Source organism: Denticeps clupeoides, chromosome 6, assembly GCF_900700375.1.
Source record: "Denticeps clupeoides chromosome 6, fDenClu1.1, whole genome shotgun sequence".
Classification (NCBI taxonomy): Eukaryota; Metazoa; Chordata; class Actinopteri; order Clupeiformes; family Denticipitidae; genus Denticeps; species Denticeps clupeoides.
The window spans coordinates 13844396-13863155 of record NC_041712.1 but is presented as its reverse complement, the minus strand read 5'-3'; the positions used below and the strand labels follow the sequence as shown (position 1 = coordinate 13863155).

The window sequence follows — 18760 nt, the reverse complement described above, 5'->3', positions numbered from 1 at the left end:
TACTGCTCCGTTTATTCAACGCATAAGCGAAATTTAACAGTGATTACCATCCTGTGAGACTGGGTTTTAAGTGGTCATTACTGAAATATTAAACGAAAAAAAAAAAAGAAAATATTGCCGTGATTAGAGTTTTGCAAACGTTTGCTTCCGGCCCATGCACAGCGTTGGGCGGCGTACTTTGCGGCGGTAAGTGGAGAAGGACCTCCACGCTCCAACGACGCAGTGCTGGGGAAGCTCTGCCCGAGCAGAAGCCACGACTCATAGTTTCCGTCCGCATCAAGTCACGTGTCGCGATCGCAGCGATCCATTGGCTAAAACTCTTCAGCGAGCAAAGAACATCTGCAAGGGACCTTTCAGAGACGCGTCGATGGCAGCAGTACAGTCCACTGCCTTTAAATAAAACCATGTATAGTTCCTCAAAATATAATTTCTGAATGGCGCGCAAAACTGCCGTTTGTGTGACCACGTTGTTGTCAGTAAATCGTGCTTGTTGCAGTGGGCTGACTTAAAAATCAGCATAATCAGTACATAATTTTGAAACACATCTACCTATTCGATCTCTCAAATGTATTTATGTACAGAAGTGATACAATCGGTGATACAGAAGTGATACAAGCCCAGGCCCTTGAGTGTCTTGGTGTTTTGTGCTCCTACTAATCTCAACACTTCAATGGAACTGCATGCCTGCATGAACGAGATTTAGTTGAGAGTCGTCGTTCTCGTTGGGAAAAGAGACTCCGCGCATGCGCAACGCGCCCCCTTCTCATACTCTAATGGCCGCCGGGCTGAGCGGTGAGCGCAGCCGAGGCTACGCTGCGTTCCACGGTGGGTCCCCCATCACGGACGGCTAGACGAGTTACCATGGTCGAGGTTCGGCCGGACAAGCGACGAGCAACGGAATTAAACGCCGGCGTCGAGTGAATCGGTACCGCGTAGGTATTTCAGCGTCCCGCGGGGCGGCTCGGGTGAAATAGCGGATTTGAGTTCGCGGTGCTGAGGGCGGCCAGCGTCGCGTCAGGCGGTGTTGGGGGTGGCCTTTGGCCGCACCATGTTGTCGTTGCTGTGCGATCGTTTGTGTGTAGCGTGTGTGAGCGAGGCCGAGGGTTCGCCCCCCCCTCGGCTCGGTGAAGTTGGGAAACGATGCTGGGTTATTAACGTAAACAACGTCACTGTTGTTAACGCCGCCGCCGGTGCCGCTGGCGTTTCACTGCGAGATCAAGTGCGTAATCTCGCACAGATTTATCGGCCCCGTTAAACGCTGGTTACCCCGCGCGGTCAGACGGACCGGGGTTACTAGAGTTCATGCGCGCATCATCATCATCATCATCATCATCATCATCATCAGCATCAGCAGCAGCAGCAAGTCATGCTCTGCTCTCGTCTACTCTCATCTACTTTATTAAAAGGAGATGGGAGTTCGAAATCTGGTGTCGGTGTGCGATGGCATGTTGCTTTCAGTTGCATGCTCCGGGTCGGTACAGTAAAAGTAAGCGCTTCTGTCCATTTGTAGTGTAACTGTGGCCTTGTGCAGGTGTGGAGTCTTATTTGAATTGATTTGGCTGCTGATTACATTGACCCATTTATGCACATTATTGTTAAAGATTGAGTAAAGGGAAGGACATAAATGAAAAGCCGGATCACTGTTTTATTCATTCGGGATGTAACCATATGACCATATAGCAACGCTGAAGTTCCTCACTATTACAATATTATACTATCCTTTAATGCAGTGTAGTGTTTGTGGTGGGCAAATGGCTGTTATAAGGATTATTACCTATAACACAGGTGGCAGATTATATGGATTTCTGTATGATTTTAAGGGGCATAGAAACCCCCCCCATAGCAAAGTAGTTTCATTCATTACTGGGAGAGCAAACCTGCTCCCGCCAAGATCACCCTACACTCGCCCTACGTTTCGAATCATCTGTGCTAACCGTCATGCAAGCTTTATTCGTGTTACGCTTCTGTAACACAGTTAATGGACGCGGTGGCAACAGCAAGTAAAGTAAACACAATAAGGAGTTAAATTAAGAACCTACGCGTCCCCCCCCCCAAAACGACTGAACTTGCTTACTGCTGGGACCTTTTCTTGCGAACCCCATTTTAGTTTCTTTCGTGCACTGTGCAGTTTTGGGGCAGTGGTGGCCCTAGCACTGCTCCTGCCTGTCATGGCTGCCCACTGCTCACCAAGGGTGATGGTTAAAAGCAGAGGACACATTTCGTTGTGTCACCGTGTGCTGTGCTGCAGTGTATCACAATGACAATAACTTCACTTTCACTTTGTGTCCCCCTGCGGGCAGTGTGTTTTGGTTCATACTCTGTATTAACTATCTGTAAAGAGACCATGTTAGCTGTGCCTGAACTGTGTCACTTGCCATTTCGGGATGGGTTTTCCAGAACCGGTCCCGGCCGTGTAGATGGGCTCGGCTTGCTTTCTCCAGTGGCTCTGGGAATGTTTATTTGGAGTCAGCAGATCGAGCTCTCCTGACCCACGATTGTTGCGTTGCGCCACGAACACGCTCAGACTGGAATCCTTGGCGGCCTGGAATGTCCATGAAAGGTTCTCCTGAGGTTCTATTGTTCTCTGCACAACCGTAGACTTCTGGAGCGTGTCCAGGGTGCCGCAGCGTTGCCACGTTTTCTCCTGGACAAATAGGTCTGTTGCAGAGGATGTGGATTCTGATAACTCTCCTTTTTACACGGCCACAGTGTTTTCGTGTTAAAAAGTACATTTAGGAAGGAGGCAAATCAGATTAAGGTTAAATAGCTGCTTTTGTGCTTTTATGGGTACTTTGCAGATGGATCCGAGTCACATTTTTCATGTGGTGAAGCACTGAGGAACACGAGTGTTTCACATATCTGTGTGTAACAGGTGTGTGTGTGCCCAGTGTTTCCAATACACACACAGCAAGTGGGCAGCTTAGCCAAACAAACCCGTTCATTAAAAAAGGCATTCATTAAATCAATACATTTGGTGTTGTCTGATAACCTTGAGCGTTTTCATATTGTTGTGTGAACTAAGTGTTTGACTATATGCTTTGACTACTGTGGCCACCTTTTAATATAGCCCTGCATAATATACCCAAATGAAGAGTATTTAAAGGGGAAGGCAGTATTCCCGGGGCAGTGGTGGCCTAGCGGTTAAGGAAGCGGCCCCGTAATCAGAAGGTTGCCGGTTCGAATCCCGATCCGCCAAGGTGCCACTGAGCAAAGCACCGTCCCCACACACTGCTCCCCGGGCGCCTGTCACGGCTGCCCACTGCTCACTCAGGGTGATGGTTAAATGAAGAGGACAAATTTCACTGTGTGCACCGTGTGCTGTGCTGCTGTGTATCACAATGACAATCACTTCACTTCAGCACACGTCTCAATAAATGTCAATACATGGACTGTCCTGCAGCAGGAAACGTCTATATATATATACATTTAATAACTTGTGTATTACAGCACTGTCTGTGTGGCTTGTAACACGTACTCGTCTCACCTCGCTCTCTTCTTCCTGGCAGCCGTGAGTTGCGTGCAGTGAGCCCCGTTCGACGATGCCGCTGAAAGACCGCGTAGAAGCGGTGCTGAACGTGGGCCTGCGGGTGCCTAGCATCATGCTGCTGGAGGTGCTGTACCGCTGGGACGTCTCCTCCTTCTTCCAGAAGATCCAGCGCAGCAGCCTGAGCAACAACCCTCTCTTCCAGTACAAGTACCTGGCCCTCTACCTGCACTATGTTGGTGAGTCCGCACAACCAAAATGGGACGCTTTAGATGACCGTACGATGTCATAGCCTCTTCATTCTCTGTATATCTATGCGTGCAACGCTTGTTTGCATTGTGCACTGATGGGGTGGGACTAGCCTCGTTTGTTAACACATGCCTATGAACCAGAAGACCCCAAAGTCACAGGTTCAAACCCCACTTGTGTCCCTGAGCAACTCCGCGTTAAGTTTATTGCTCCAGGTAACTACTGATTGTAAGTCGCTCCAGATAAGGGCGTCTGATAAACGCCTCAATGTAAATGTGCTGTACAGATTTTATTGCTGTAGTAGCTTATCAGCCAATCCCCACCTCGACAACAGCATTTCCTGGAAAGATTCACATCCACAGCGAATTCAACATGATATTTGCCATGTTCGTGGAGATTGCTCATCTCCACACCCGTTTTCCAGTGTTCCCTTGGTAAGTTTGCACTAGTTGTTTTTGGCCTCGACAACTTTTGAGTTGAGTAAACGAGCCCTTGACTGGTTACGTCATCTGGTTACAGCGACTATCAACTGGAGACAAACGGGCATTTTGCTCAGAAGCCCTGTCGTCTCAATGTAACACAGATCCACACAGATTTTCTGTGTCTCCAGCCAGTCTTGGCAGCGGCTCCCTGTTACCCTAGGATGAATGGACAGCGATCTCGGCCAGGACACAGGTTATTGTGTTCGATCCTGTTCTTGGGTCTCCACAAATGAATTGTGAGGACCGCACCAGTTTGGATTTTGAGCTTCGAAGAGTGATTCTTGATTACTATGAATGTGGTACCCAGGAATGTCTTATACTTCCCTGTCGATATTTAAGACTCCGGGCGCTGTTTTTGACTCGATTCCTTGATGCATTGGGCTTGTTAGACTCCATCAACAGTGGCTTTATAGGCTGCTGTAATTCGAGAGTTGACCTTGTTTCCCTGCTCGTCCATAACTGGTAATTATTGAATGGAAGAGATACTCTTGAAAGAGAAACCTGACGAAATTATTGTTGAATTGTAAGCTTGCGCAGTGTATATTATATTCTAAAGTTCTGTGCGGTTTAAATGTAGGTTTTTATTCATATTTTTGTGGTTATTCAAAACAGGAACAATTCAAATAACGTATCTGGTGTTGTCCTTTTTCCTGTAGACTGCAAATGTAACATGATCAGACACATTTTGAGGGGAAAAACCTAGTGTACGTAGGCCGTTGTGTATACTAGCGGTTAAGGAAGCGACCCATACTCAGAAGGTTGCCGGTTCGAATCCCGATCCGCCAAGATGCCACTGAGCAAAGCACCGTCCCCACACACTGCTCCCCGGGCGCCTGTCATCTCTGCCCACAGCTCACCAAGGGTGATGGTTAAAAGCAGAGAAGCAATTTCCTTTGAGATTTAGAAAAAAAACCCACATTTCGTTGTGTCACCGTGTGCTGTGCTGCAGGGTTTCACAATGACAATCACTTCACTTTCACGTTCATTACAGTTCATTTGTAATGTGTTAATGTTTTCTTTAATCAGCAGCCGCCTTATGTAAATGCAATTTGTTTAAACTTGCACATTTTTGCGATGTTATATTAACAGCTTTTTTTTGTTACTCAAAATATGAGTCACAGATTCCCTATTTGCATATATGCCCACCAGAGCTGTTAATCAGTTTGTTCGATTAGACAAGCGTTTCAAAATCTGACTCCTCTCGGGGTGAGTAAACTGTTATTTATACTATTTAGTGGTTAATGGTTTGCATATGTTGAGTTTAAGTTGCTAAGCAGTTGTGTTACGATGACCAGCTCTTTTTGAACATGCCTGGTCGGGTTTTTACACTTGTAAATTAATACATTTAATTAATTAATACATAAATTAATTTTCACAAGCAACACACTAGCCGAGTTCTTTTATTCAGGTCATAAAAGTTCAAATAATATATGCAGCGCTATCTTCATTTTACATGTCAACTGATAAAGGGGCAGTGGTGGCCTAGCGGTTAAGGAAGCGGCCCCGTAATCAGAAGGTTGCTGGTTCGAATCCTGATCCGCCAAGGTGCCACTGAGGTGTCACTGAGTAAAGCACCGTCCCCACACACTGCTCCCCGGGTGCCTGTCATGGCTATCACATGTGACATTCACTTCACTTATAGGACGCCGACCCCTGATCTATGATGAATCTGTTCTGCGACTGGGTGGTTTGCTGCACAAACATTTTCCATTTGAGCGAAGTCGCCTTCCATGCCACTGTATGGCCATCGCTGCGTCCTGTGATGTGTTTTCAGTGAGTGGGAGTGCCAGCAAGTGAGCCTGGTACTGAGCCAGGATCTACTGCCAGTTTTCCGATGCGCTGTGTTTCTCTGCGTGTGATGTCGTCATTTTAGTTTTAACATAATAAATGTACTACTATGTAGGAATGTTATCACCACCGCCACACAACAGTGCTAAAACAAAAGTGTGCGTGTGTTGGACCGTCTTCCGCCTCTTGTGAGGTGAGTGGAAATGCAGAGTCAGGAGAAGCTGGTGGTTATAAACATAAGTGCGGTGAAGTGTGTGGTCGTTAAAGCCGTAATTAAACCCTTCATGCTGCGCTGCAATTAAACCATCGCCCCAATCTAGACATCTGCCTCAGACTCCTCCCCCAAAACCACCTTGAAATGAGCAGCAGCCACTGGGTTGGGACCCTGTGCTATCCTCTCTAAAGGCTGAGCTCCTATACAGTCACCGATGAGGCTGTGCTCATTAAGCATTCATCAACTTGTGATGGTTATGCACAAAATTCTGCATAAAACTAATTAGGTAGTTGTGTTTTTTTTTGTGGGTTTGTAGGGTTTTTTAGATCATTTAAGACCTCCCAAGACTTTTTATTTGCAGTTTAGATTTGATCCGCACATCCATTGATTCAAAAATTTGCGTGCGGAAAATACATTGATGAGGTCTCTTAACTTTCTCCAGACATGCAAGTCCCAAATTGAAAGGCTTCAGAATGTAAGCCCACAACGGGGTGCTTTTAAAGCCTCGTTTTTAATAATCAGGCTGCTTTTTCCATGGCCGTGGTCAGTACAGCTTCTTTAGATTTTGAGCAGTTTGTTTTTAACTGGGAAATACCTGAAAGGTGATTTCAGAGAAATCATCTCAGTCCAGTTCTCATGCTTTCAAAAGATGATGTGAAAGTTAGCCACTGTTCTCTAATATTTACTTCCATATGCTGTCCTGACCAGAGCTGACCTTCTGTGAGGGGGGGAAAAAGCTGTAAAATCTTTATTGCCTTGATCCTTGGAATGTCCTTAAGAGGTGCCAGAGAAAATGTTATGGTTGAAGCGTATACATTTTTTTTTTTTCCTCAACATTTGATAGTTTGAACACACAATGAGCGATGTGCTCGTTGTTCCTACAATTTGTTTTAGAGTTCTGAAAAAAGAAAAAAAAAGTGAAGTGATTGTCACATGTGATACACAGCAGCACAGCACACGGTGCACACAGTGAAATTTGTCCTCTGCATTTAACCCATCACCCTGAGTGAGCAGTGGGCAGCCATGACAAGCGCCCGGGGAGCAGTGTGTGGGGACGGTGCTTTGCTCAGTGGCACCTTGGCGGCTCGGGATTCGAACCGGCAACCTTCTGATTATGGGGCCGCTTCCTTAACCACTAGGCCACCACTACCCCTGAGGTGGACCTGAGATGTTCTGGATTCAACACTGCACTGACAAGATGAACGACTATGCAATATCAGTCTCTGTAGTAAATCTACATATTGTATCGCCGTTCCTTCCAGCACTTGGTGGACTTGCTGTCGTTTCACTGTCACACAGGGGTGGTACAACAAAAGTGCAATATCTTGCGATTCTTCCCTTTGGTGATTGATTGCCAGTAAGATGGTATTTCAAAGTTGAATACATGATTTGGCGTGTGAGGGAGGAACTAAAGGCATCCTTCCTCAGACTACACTAATTTAAAAATAAATGAGTGTATTAGTGTAGGAAATTAGTGTAATTTTCCTGCTGTTTCTAAGTTTTTTCACTTACAAACATATCATAATAATAGACAGTTGTCCTCATATAAGTTGAATATTGCATAATCTACAATATTTCGATGTCATTGTTGTAGGCAACTTGTTTGTACAGTATGTTATCATGGGATTGTTAGTGATTCTCACTCATGGGTTAACTGTGTAACCTTTGCTTGCCAGCTCTGAGGTCTGTTCTGTTCTGTACGCATAAAATGGGACCAACGCATATGTTGCAATCTATAGAAAAAAACACCCACATACGCAAACTCTGACCCACGCGTGCAAACGTTTATGGGGGTGAAGACGTCAGTGGCATTAGTACGTGTATAATAATTCCTTGTGCTAGTGAGTACACTGTATATTTAATTGCATTTTTTCAGTCACATATAATAGTATAATTGTCAATATACAAGTAAAACACATTATTTGAATCAAATCCTAACCTAATCTGTTGAAATGTAAATTATTTATGTAAATGGCAAATTCTTGGCCCAAGACGGGTTGGGTTAGGGCTCCAAATCTATGTGCGAACCAGGTAGAGTGCGATTTCTAAACTATACATTGCATGCAGGCGTGTGTGTGTTTTTCACAAATTCTTTGCACACGCATTTTTTTGCCCTTTGATCGTACGTACGCTTTCTGCGCAAAGTTTTATAAACTTCCTGTCAGTGGAATGGAGAGCATGTCTGGACGCAGCAAGAAGGAACGCGTTCGACTGCGCGCCTGGCGCACGGCTCCGAGCTGTCAGCATCCTGTGTTGAGGAACGTGGGAAAGTTCTGCCCCGGCCGCAGCCGCCGCGCGGCGCTTGTTCGATATTGATCGCTGCGTAAAAGCTGAGAAAAGTCTCCTTGTTAAATCGCAGTATTTAACTTGCCTGTCTAATCATCGTGACTGGCTCAGATAAGGAGGACACCTTTCTTGTGTTTTGACCATTTCTGGGATCAGAGGTGACTCCTGTCTGCTGTGTAAACTCGGGAACTGATAAGTGGCTCCAGCATAACAGTATTATGATTTTGCAACTGGTTCACGTTTGCGCACATTGTGCCGACGTGAGGTCCTCACCTCTGCGTTCCTCATGCTGACGTATCAGGCGTTGACCTTTTTACCTGAGCACGGTGTGATAAAAATGCCGCTGTCTTATCGCTTAGGAATAAAAGGGGGGGAAAAAATGCAGATATATGCAGCCTGTGTCTTGGGTGCCCAGGGTATGAAGGCCTGGCCGTGCTGTCAGACCGCCTGGAGCTGCTGTGGGAGGGAAAATTGCTGAATCTGTTTCTCTGTCTGTCAGAAAACTCGACTCAACCTGCGACCACTTCTTTAAAGGACAATGTAGTGTATTGTCTTGTGCCAACCAGCAGTGTCCGCTGTGCTAATAAAGCTGTGTGTGTGTGTGTGTGTGTGTACACACCCAGGCACATTTGTGTTCTTGAGCTGTGGCAGATTAAGATGCGTTAATGAGTTTCAGCTCAGCAGTGGGGCAGTGATGCAGAATATAGCGCTCCGCATTACATAAGGCCGCATCAGCCAAACTGTGTGTGTGTGTGTGTGTGTGTGTGTGAGCCACAGAGAGGACAGTGGACAGGAGCCATCCTCTGTAAAGATTAAAGCTCTTCCTGCCCGTCGCACAGTCAGGCTTTCCAGAGGATCTCATGCGTACACACACACACACACACACACACACACACACACCCTCCCACCCAACAACTGAGGGCTTTTACTGTTGGCCACATACCCTCAGCAGGAGATGCTGTGTGGTCTTCGTGTTGTGTTGGTTGTGTGTAATGGAAGGCCTGTAGGCCTTTTCAGCCGAGGTCCCACCCATCGCCCACTAGAATAAGAGACGGGTGATGGCTACTCCCTGTTCGTCGAATGAGAGGCTCTGCAGACTTTGGCATCTGGATGATACTGTGACATTTGACATTTGACCCAGGACTCGGCACTCCTGAGAAGAACACGTGTCTTAAGGCTGTGTGTTTGAAATCCATCTCTGGTGGCTGGAATTTGGTGGCCTCTTCCAGGATTATCACGTACCCAGCAGTGACTGCGATTTTTAACAACCGCACATAAAAACGGCATTAAAAAACATTTGCCATAGGAATCGCAGCAGCGGTTTCTTTATGGCTGGATTTCTGGTCGCAGTGGCATGTGTGATCGGAAGCTGGAGATTGTGCGTGTCATCGAGAGGCAGGGCAGTGCGCTGGCAGGCTGTCCTGCCGGTGGCACTTGCTGTTCAGCGTCTCATTAATGATGATGCCGTAGCTCTCCGTGTTGTACCCCTCTTTCCCCCAATGACGTTGCCCGGCTGTGTGACTAGATGACAGCGGAGACAGGTTGTGTTTTGTCGGGAAAGCGAAACCCTCGTGCCTTAAATAAAATGTCACCCCCTCTCTCTGCTTCTCGCCAGGTTATATCTTGAGTCTGGTTTTGTTGACTCTGCCTCGTCAGCACCTGGTGCAGCTCTATCTGTACGTCCTTACAGCCCTACTGCTGTATGCTGGACACCAGGTCTCCAGGTCAGTGTACACACACACACACACACACACACACACACACAGACAGACAGACAGACATGGAATTAAAATTTTTTTTTTTTAAGCTCACATTAATGGCTAATGCTTTGTCACTTGCAGGGACTATGTTCGTAGTGAGCTGGACTCAGGCTACGAAGGACCCCTCTACCTGGACCCGCTGTCCATGAACCGTTTCACCACAGCGCTGATCGGTGAGAAAGTGACCCATGTTCCTTACAACTGTTGCGGAATGGAAACGTTTGATTCATGCATTTCTATGGAAATGATAAGCTAAAAATAGTCTTGCGTGTACTTTCATGTTCCATTGCTGTAAATGTGTAATTTGTCTGCGCTATAGGTCCCCATTTTTAAGTCTAAGGGAGTTTTTACATTTTTTTTTTTATGTGGTTTCGGGCCTTGTGGGAGATCGGCACACCTACTTACATTCACGCAGATTGAAAGGCTTGTGGCATTTAGATGGGGATGAAGGCTCACGTTGCAGCCGTGTTGGGTTGCACTGCTCTCTTTGGCTGTGTGTGATGTAGCGGTGGAGAAGGACTCTGGGAGGGGCTTGATTTCCATCGAGGCTCGTCTCCTATCGCAACAAACGCGCCACCTGACCACACTGAACACGTAGCAGAAACATTACCCAAATGTCATACACAGGATGATTCGCCTTGTGCCCCACCAAGGCATGTCACGTTTTCCACGTCGACTTTGCGTAGGAGTCAGGTAGGCGTGACGTGTCATCCAATCAGCTGCGCTCATGTCTGCTATCTGCTGGAGATTAACACAGGTCTGGTTGTAAAACAGTAGCCACATAGCCGGTGAGGTAATATGGTGTGATATCATTCATTGATAAGTCAGTGGGGGAGTGTGTGACGTTGTATAGTAGTCTACTCTTAATACAGTACTAATTATCTACTATATACAGCGATGTAGACAGTAATTTTCATTTTCTACATCTGCTCTGTTCACTGGTTGCGGTGAATAATGGAATATTAATAGGACCGAATCGCTGCTATTGTTCTGCTAAACACTGAGTACAATTTTCTTGCGGCTCTGTTTGGTAGCCTGGGGGGCTTGTCTCAGGTAGCAAGGTACGTGAGCAAGAGCTGCATGCCGAGCTGTATGAAAAAGCAGCATCTTGACGTATATGCGTGCGCAGTGATTGAGAGCATCGACACCTTTTGCTTTGTGTACGAGACCACGACTATGTAAACAATCTCTGCATCCCTCCTGCTATTTATCCGGATGTTTTATTGTCTCTCCCTTCCTCTCCACGTGTGTGTGTGTGTGTGTGTGTGTGCAGGCCAGCTGGTTGTATGTACGCTGTGCTCCTGCGTGATGCAGACAAAACAGATCTGGCTTTTCTCTGCTCACCTGCTCCCCCTGGTGGCACGTCTCTGCCTGGTGCCCCTAGAAACCATCGTCTTCATCAATCGCTTCGCCATGATCTTCACTGGCTTGGAGGTTGTCTACTTCCTGGCCTCTAACCTCCTGGTACCCTACAACCTGGCCAAGACAGCCTATCGTGAGTTGGTGCAGGTGAGTCTGTTAAACATTGCACTGTGCAGACACCACAGGATGTTACTATATTATTACAACAATCTTGCTGACCAAAAAAAAATGCCTGTGATTTACTATATTTGATCTGTAAATAGTTTAACCGTAATGGAAATAAGTTATTGCAAGCAACATATTCCTTTCCTGTGAAATTGAGAATTATTGAAACACGTTAGATCCATAGATATACAATGTGTGTGTATTCCAACTGTAGTTCTATATTGTCCAATTGAAAGTCTCGATTAAGCCAATCTCAGCTTCGGTAGTTCTTATTTGAGGTCATCCCTTATTTACCCTGTCTCCTACTCTCTCTCTTAGGTCGTTGAAGTGTACGGTTTGCTGGCGTTGGGCATGTCCCTGTGGAATCAGCTGGTGCTGCCAGTGCTATTTATGTGTTTTTGGCTGGTGCTCTTTGCACTGCAGATCTACAGCTACTTTAGTACGCGCGACCAGCCCGCTTCTCGTGAACGTCTGCTCTTCCTGTTCCTCACCAGGTAACTCACTACTGGGAGTTATCATGCACCATTATCCAACCAGACCTCCTCTGCTCATTGTTCATAATGAAATTCAAGGCTGCACATCTCTGAAAATCACAGACAAGAAACACAGCTTTGTTCACAAATAAAAATGCAATAAGATTTAACAAAGCGATTGTCTTTATTTTAATCCAGATGGTTCATGTGGATTGGAATAAAGCCATTTAACAATTTCTGCTCCTTTTTAATGGATCTAACCTGTCAAACCAGGAAGGCTGTGATGTATGTTTGTGTACAAAATACAGACTGGTAGATAAAGTCGGTATCAGGGGCATCAGGGGCGCAGAGGAAGCTGGAGTCATTTTTCACTGTATAGCTCCTATAGCTCGTCCTGTACCAGTGCAGTGGTGCTGATTCAGCCCAGCGAAACCAAACGGTCCCGTTTGCCAACATTGTCACAGGAGCAAAGCAGAAAGGAACAAAGTTTTCCTCAGTTCAGGTTCAGGTGCATGCATGCATGCATGCATGCATGTGTGTTTGTTCCAAAGGGACATTGTTGTTCATATTCCCAGTTTAGTTGGTTGCAGTACAATTTTTCTGCCTTTATGTTCATTTTGTGTGTGTGTGTGTGTGTGTGTGTTCAGTATTGCAGAATGCTGTTGCTCTCCCTACTCCCTGCTGGGTCTGGTGTTCACCGTGTCCTTTGTGGCCCTGGGTGTTCTGACGCTCTGCAAGTTCTACCTACAGGGCTACCGCGCCTTTATGAACGACAACGCCATGAATCGGTGAGTGGGGACAGTGTCCTCATGTTGTCTGCCCAGTTAAATTGACTCGGACACTCGGTGGACAGTGTGGACAGGGTTGTAGCCACCCCCGACGGGCACATAGGCCAGCAGAGAATTGCAGTGGGTCGGAATGTGTTGGTAAAACTAACGCTGCGGACGTTGCTTTCGCAGCGGGATGACGGAAGGCATTACCCTGCTGGTTCTGTCAGTGCAGACGGGCCTGATCGAGCTGCAGGTGATACACAGGGCCTTCCTCCTCAGCATCATCCTCTTCATTGTGGTGGCATCCATCCTACAGTCCATGCTGGACATTGCTGACCCCATCGTGCTGGCGCTTGGAGCATCCAGAGACAAGTAAGTTGACCGACCAATTAACATAAAATGAGCGTTTTATTAATTTTTTTTAGTCTGATAATCCAGTGTCACTTGAATGCGCATAATGCAGATTCAGTTCAAACATGCCTTTTCTCTGTAGAAGCATATGGAAACACTTCCGAGCAGTCAGCCTCTGTCTGTTCCTGCTGATCTTCCCAGCATACATGGCTTATATGATCTGCCAATTCTTCCACATGGACTTCTGGCTTCTAATTATTATTTCGTCCAGCATACTGACGTCTTTGCAGGTATGCTCACAAAACAAACATGCATATATACAAACACACAGCACACTGACCTCAGCAGTTTGAGAAATTCTGACCTGAGCCCATTGAACTTTTGTCTATGCATACGTACACTAACAGAACTATACTTGCAATTTTTTTTTTTTTTTCAAAGAAGGATTAAAAACAATAGCTTCATTATTGTAAATTGTTTTAAATACTTAAAGCAATTGCCTAATAATGATTGACTGAAGGTTGACTGAAGTACAAGCAAAGAAAATTAAATGACAAAAACTCAAATTTTGTTCTTTCATGTCGTGGCTGTGTTTGTGATGTACATGAAAATTCACCTCTGTCATCTGTGTCACTCTCAGCTACGTGTGTGCACATGGTCCTTCTCCTATTGGTGAATTTGGGAAGGCAGATTTAAAAAAAAAAAAAAAAGCACAAATAAGCACTCGACTGCATACATTTCGCTGTGTTTGTTTCTGTGTTATATACAGGGGGGGGGGGGGGGGGGGGGGGGGGGGGGGGGGGGGGGGGCTTCTGATTAAACACACTCTGCTTCCATCATGACTTTTTGTATTTACACTTGACACCCTTATCCAGAGTGAAATAAGAACCATTAAGTTACAGGTGTCTGGCTCACGGACGGCAGGAAGTGGGATTTGAACTTATGACTTTGTGATCAGGTGGTTTGTAGACCAGCTACCCCCTTAGTAAGAGTTCTGGAATGGAGGACACGTGCGCACTTCAATGTTAATGTAAACCCAGTGCTCTTCTGCGCTTCTCAGCACCTTGTTTAGGGAGCCTCAGTCATAGATGATTGTCTGATATAATCAATCACTTAGTTTACCTTTTAATTATTATTATTATTATTTATTTTTTAGATAAAGGACTTCTCAATTACAGAATGTTCATAGTTTATTGAAAATGATTCCTTTTTCCAGGTTCTGGGCACTCTGCTTATCTATGTCCTCTTCATGGTGGAGGAAGTTCGGAAGGCTCCCGTGGAGAACATGGACGATGTCATTTACTGGGTGAACGGGACCTATCGGCTGCTGGAGTTTGTGTTGGCGCTGTGCGTGGTGGCGTACGGCGTTTCGGAGACCCTGTTTGGCGAGTGGACCGTCATGGGCTCCACTATAATCCTGGCGCATTCGTACTACAACGTCTGGCTGCGGGCACAGCTGGGCTGGCAGAGCTTCCTGTTGCGGCGAGACGCCGTCAACAAGCTCAAGAGCCTGCCCACGGCGTCGCCGCAGCAACTACAGCAGTACAATGACATCTGTGCCATCTGCTACCAGGTACCTTGTTTCACTCGATTTCTCTCCAATTCACTCTGTCTCTCGACACACACGTTTCCAAATATGCCTGCGCAATAACTACATGTATTTATTTACTGAAAACAGTTGTGTTAATTGTTAGTTTTTTTGGAAAATATAAGAATATATGAAACTGAGAAGCACAGTACCATATTTTTTAGAAAGTACAGGGTGGGCCGTTTATATGGATACACCTTAATAAAATGGGAATGGTTGGTGATATTAATGTCCTGTTTGTGGCACGTTAGTATATGTGGCCCTCCCTGTAGTCTAGATTGATTTGCTGCAGATCTAGGAGATGTGAGGTTTTGGTGCCCTCCACTGGTCAAAGAAATGCATCACGTCACAAGCGAGGTTGCATTTCTGAGCAGATCTGACAGCTTTGTGTATGCTGCCACTGAGCAAATGTGATAAATACACATGCATCTGATATACAACGTATACTGCTTTAGTCAGGGAAAGTAATGGAATTTGAAAAGAGACATTACCAGGACTTGAAAAGTTTTGGAACACGAAATAAACATGTACATAGGTCCCGTAAGACTGTTTAAAACTACATTCTACTGCGTGCGTTGCTTTTCATATTCCAGCACCAACGCCGCTGCGTCTCCTTTTAAAATGAATGTAAATTACTGCTGATTATCTATGCCCATACATGACGGGGTCCAGTTTACTCGTGCTGGCGTGACCATGGAGGAAGAAATAGGGTTGTCATGAGTTTAGTTTGACTATTTTCTGAAAAAAAAAAAAAAAATTTCCTCTCACATTTGCACAGAGGTTTCAGGGAACATATGGTCATGAAAATTTGCCTTAGAGTAACAGAAAAGTCATGGAAATTATTTAGTAAAAATGTGTAAGAACAAGTGTGTATTGTTTAAAGTAGTCTTATGGCGTACTTCTATAGAACGAATGCGATTCTCTTGGCTTCCTGTTAAATGAAATGTTCTTCTCGGTGTGTGTTTGCCAAACAGGACATGAAGTCTGCAGTCATTACCCCCTGCAGCCACTTCTTCCATGCTGGGTGCCTGAAGAAGTGGCTCTACGTGCAGGAGAGCTGCCCCCTCTGTCACAGCCAACTCAAGAGCCAATCACAGCCTGGCGGCGCCTCTCCAGACGTCCCAGCAGAAGCTGGACAAGGACAGCCAGTCCCTCCCCCTGTGGTCCAGGAAGGTCCTGACAATCCCCCGGTGGGAGAACTTCCTGACAATGCCCCACCCTCTCAATCCAGCGGGGTGGAGGATGCCACCCAATCTTCGGCCAGTGGAGGTGACGTCCCACTGTCCAATGAGCTTCAGGCAGCTGAGGCTGCGGCCTGCTGTCCGCACCACCCTGCTCAACTGTGACGTGGCCAATGACAGACACACGAGTCCTCGTCTCCTCCTAACTGTAGACGCCGGGTGAACGTCTCTACATCACTCCGCCCACGCGATCACGCAGACATTTACCAACATTACACATGACGACAGGCCATTCAAGCAAACAACCAAACTTCAGCTGTTTCCATGGGGCTGTGTGGCCATGTGGCCGTTTCAGCACGGCTTCTGAAGACCGGCATTGGGATAAAAGCGCCAAAACCCAGACTCCTCCTCCTCCTCCATCGGAAGCTGTACTAGATTCGTGGCCTGTCCCTGTCCGGGGACGGCTCCCATCATCCGCTCCTTCGGCCTCGTTGAGTAGAGCTTCACCGGCTGTTCTGAGTGCAGTCCTGTTGCTTGCCTTGCCTTGTAATGTCACACGTCATCTCGAACTAATTAGCTGGTTCTCCCGCGCTCGTGTCTCCACGCCCGCGTCTCTTGCGCTACGAGCCTGGCGCTCACCACGCTGGATGTGGGCCAGCGTCAGCGGGGCGGGGCTTCGGAGAGGTAGACCTGCGTAGAGCACCTCGCTGTAGAGGCCGCAAATGAACTTTAGGCTTGCACGCTCCCAGTCTTATATCACTATAGGAATGCTTTCCTCTTTCAGCAGTACGTAGTTGGTGTGTTGCCAGCACAGTTTTGCGTTTGCACTGATGTCTGTCTCCTCACAGAGGTGCTCCGAAAGTTGTCTCGTGTCAGGTACCAAATAATCCTATGTATGTCTGAGGGGAAAAAGAACCCATATATAGTGTGTGCGTGCGTGCTTGCGTGCGTGTGTATATATGTGCATATATAAAATGGCCTATATCTCCAGAATCTTGTTTTGATATGCCGTACAGTGTTGAACGCCACAGCTTGCATGTATGATGTGACCGACACGCTTGCGTGAACCACTTCAGTGCCCTTTTTTCCGAAGGTAGGAGTGTGATTGAGCGCAAGGTCACGGATTGCGCTATGCTGGCTTGGCAAAACTAGTTTTGAATTAGACCGCAGTATTATTACAGGCTTTGGGCAGCCTTCACCTTTTTACGTGAGCATGAATACACAAGAGCCTGTGTACGACTTCACACGGTGGATGTCCTGTTTTGCATTTCTTTTTTTTGATTGCTTTTGGACATTTCTCTTGAAGTTAAATAATAAAAGGGAAATTTAATAGTCCAGTGCATTCGCATTAATAATGATGCAAATTCAGTTACAAACGGACTTTTGAAAGCCATGGTGTCATGAGGGGTATTCCACAAACTATGTTTCCAAATCTATGTGAAACACCATGATTGTCCTATAGGAACGCTTCATGTGACCTATAAATTATGTCAAAAAAATCCCCCAATAAATTCTGTTTCATGGAGTATCCAATTGTTCATGTGGGGATGTTTTGCCTTTTTGTGTTTTTTCTTTTTGCAACTGCACCCAATGTTCATTGGAATAGATTCACTACATACACTTTTTCACTTTTGTTTAAAATTACAAAGTTGAATGTCAAATAAATGTATGCGATTTTAAGCTGCCTCTGCTTGTGTTTTGGATTCTCTGCTCCAGTCTGGCGTGTCACCGCAAGGTGGCGCTGCTGTATTTTACACGGATCACTTGTACATCGAAAGTCGCTTATCCTCGATTATTACGGTTAAATGGCAAGTTTCTTGGTTTTAATAAACACGCTAATTTAGGCGCCGGTTTAAAGCCGTTCCTTTAAATGTAAATTTCTCCCGCGTTTTGTGGGACGCGGTAAGTGCGAATTCTGCCACACGGGGGCGCACCTGGACAATCGAGAGACTCTTAATCAACTTTAAACGGAGGGGAAAAAAAAAAGAATTAAGTCAAACACGCGCGGCCTTTACGAAGTCCACTCTAGTCCTTGAACGTCACCGGGAGGCCGATCGAAGTGCGTGGAACCGATTTTAAATGGATAATTCTGCGCGACCCCGCATTCGGTCACCTATTTTTTTATTATTATACCTGCGCAATTAGAACGAACGCGGTTTAACCCCGCCGCCCTTCTTGCTCGTTGTTACCGAGTTGATGACAGAAAGGCACGTCGTCCGCGGGTTCGATCGACAGTTCGCTCAGGCCTTTGAATGGGCAGACTTTAAAAAAAAAAAAAAAAAATCGCGGCAAAATTGAACGGCGATAACAAATAATCCCTCAACTATTATTGTGCGAATCAATTAAGAATTTTTTTTTTCAAGTGCTCCTATAGATTTCTTTTCTCCTCTCGGCAGAAGGCGATTTCGTTTTTTTTTTTTTATTTTGAACAGATGCGCAGGCCCGATGCCGATGGGGCCCATGGGGCCAGTTCGGAGGCCCGGCAGGAGCGCAGGAGGAAGACGACGGTGGAGGAAGGCGAACGCAACGCACGCAAACGTGCAAATAATTCGATAGATTTATTATGTGTGAGCGGCACCAAACGACCCAGTTGTCGCCGAGTTGTCG

At 46.1% G+C, this 18760-nt stretch overlaps 1 protein-coding gene across 2 annotated transcripts; it reads left to right on the top strand.

Moving 5' to 3' along the window:
• The first annotated feature begins 742 nt into the window (after positions 1-742).
• Positions 743-17838, top strand: rnf145b (ring finger protein 145b). Of its 2 annotated transcripts, none has more exons than XM_028984634.1 (11): positions 743-825; positions 3507-3723; positions 10119-10227; positions 10345-10436; positions 11537-11772; positions 12109-12284; positions 12911-13051; positions 13223-13405; positions 13527-13674; positions 14601-14957; positions 15947-17838. In XM_028984634.1, the coding sequence occupies exons 2-11, from the start codon at positions 3540-3542 to the stop codon at positions 16316-16318; spliced, it is 1998 nt and encodes a 665-aa protein (XP_028840467.1). In that variant the 5' UTR covers positions 743-825; positions 3507-3539; the 3' UTR covers positions 16319-17838. The 2 variants fall into 2 exon arrangements, with proteins under 2 accessions (XP_028840467.1, XP_028840466.1); XM_028984633.1 differs by having other exon boundaries at positions 760-932.
• Positions 17839-18760: the final 922 nt, after the last annotated feature.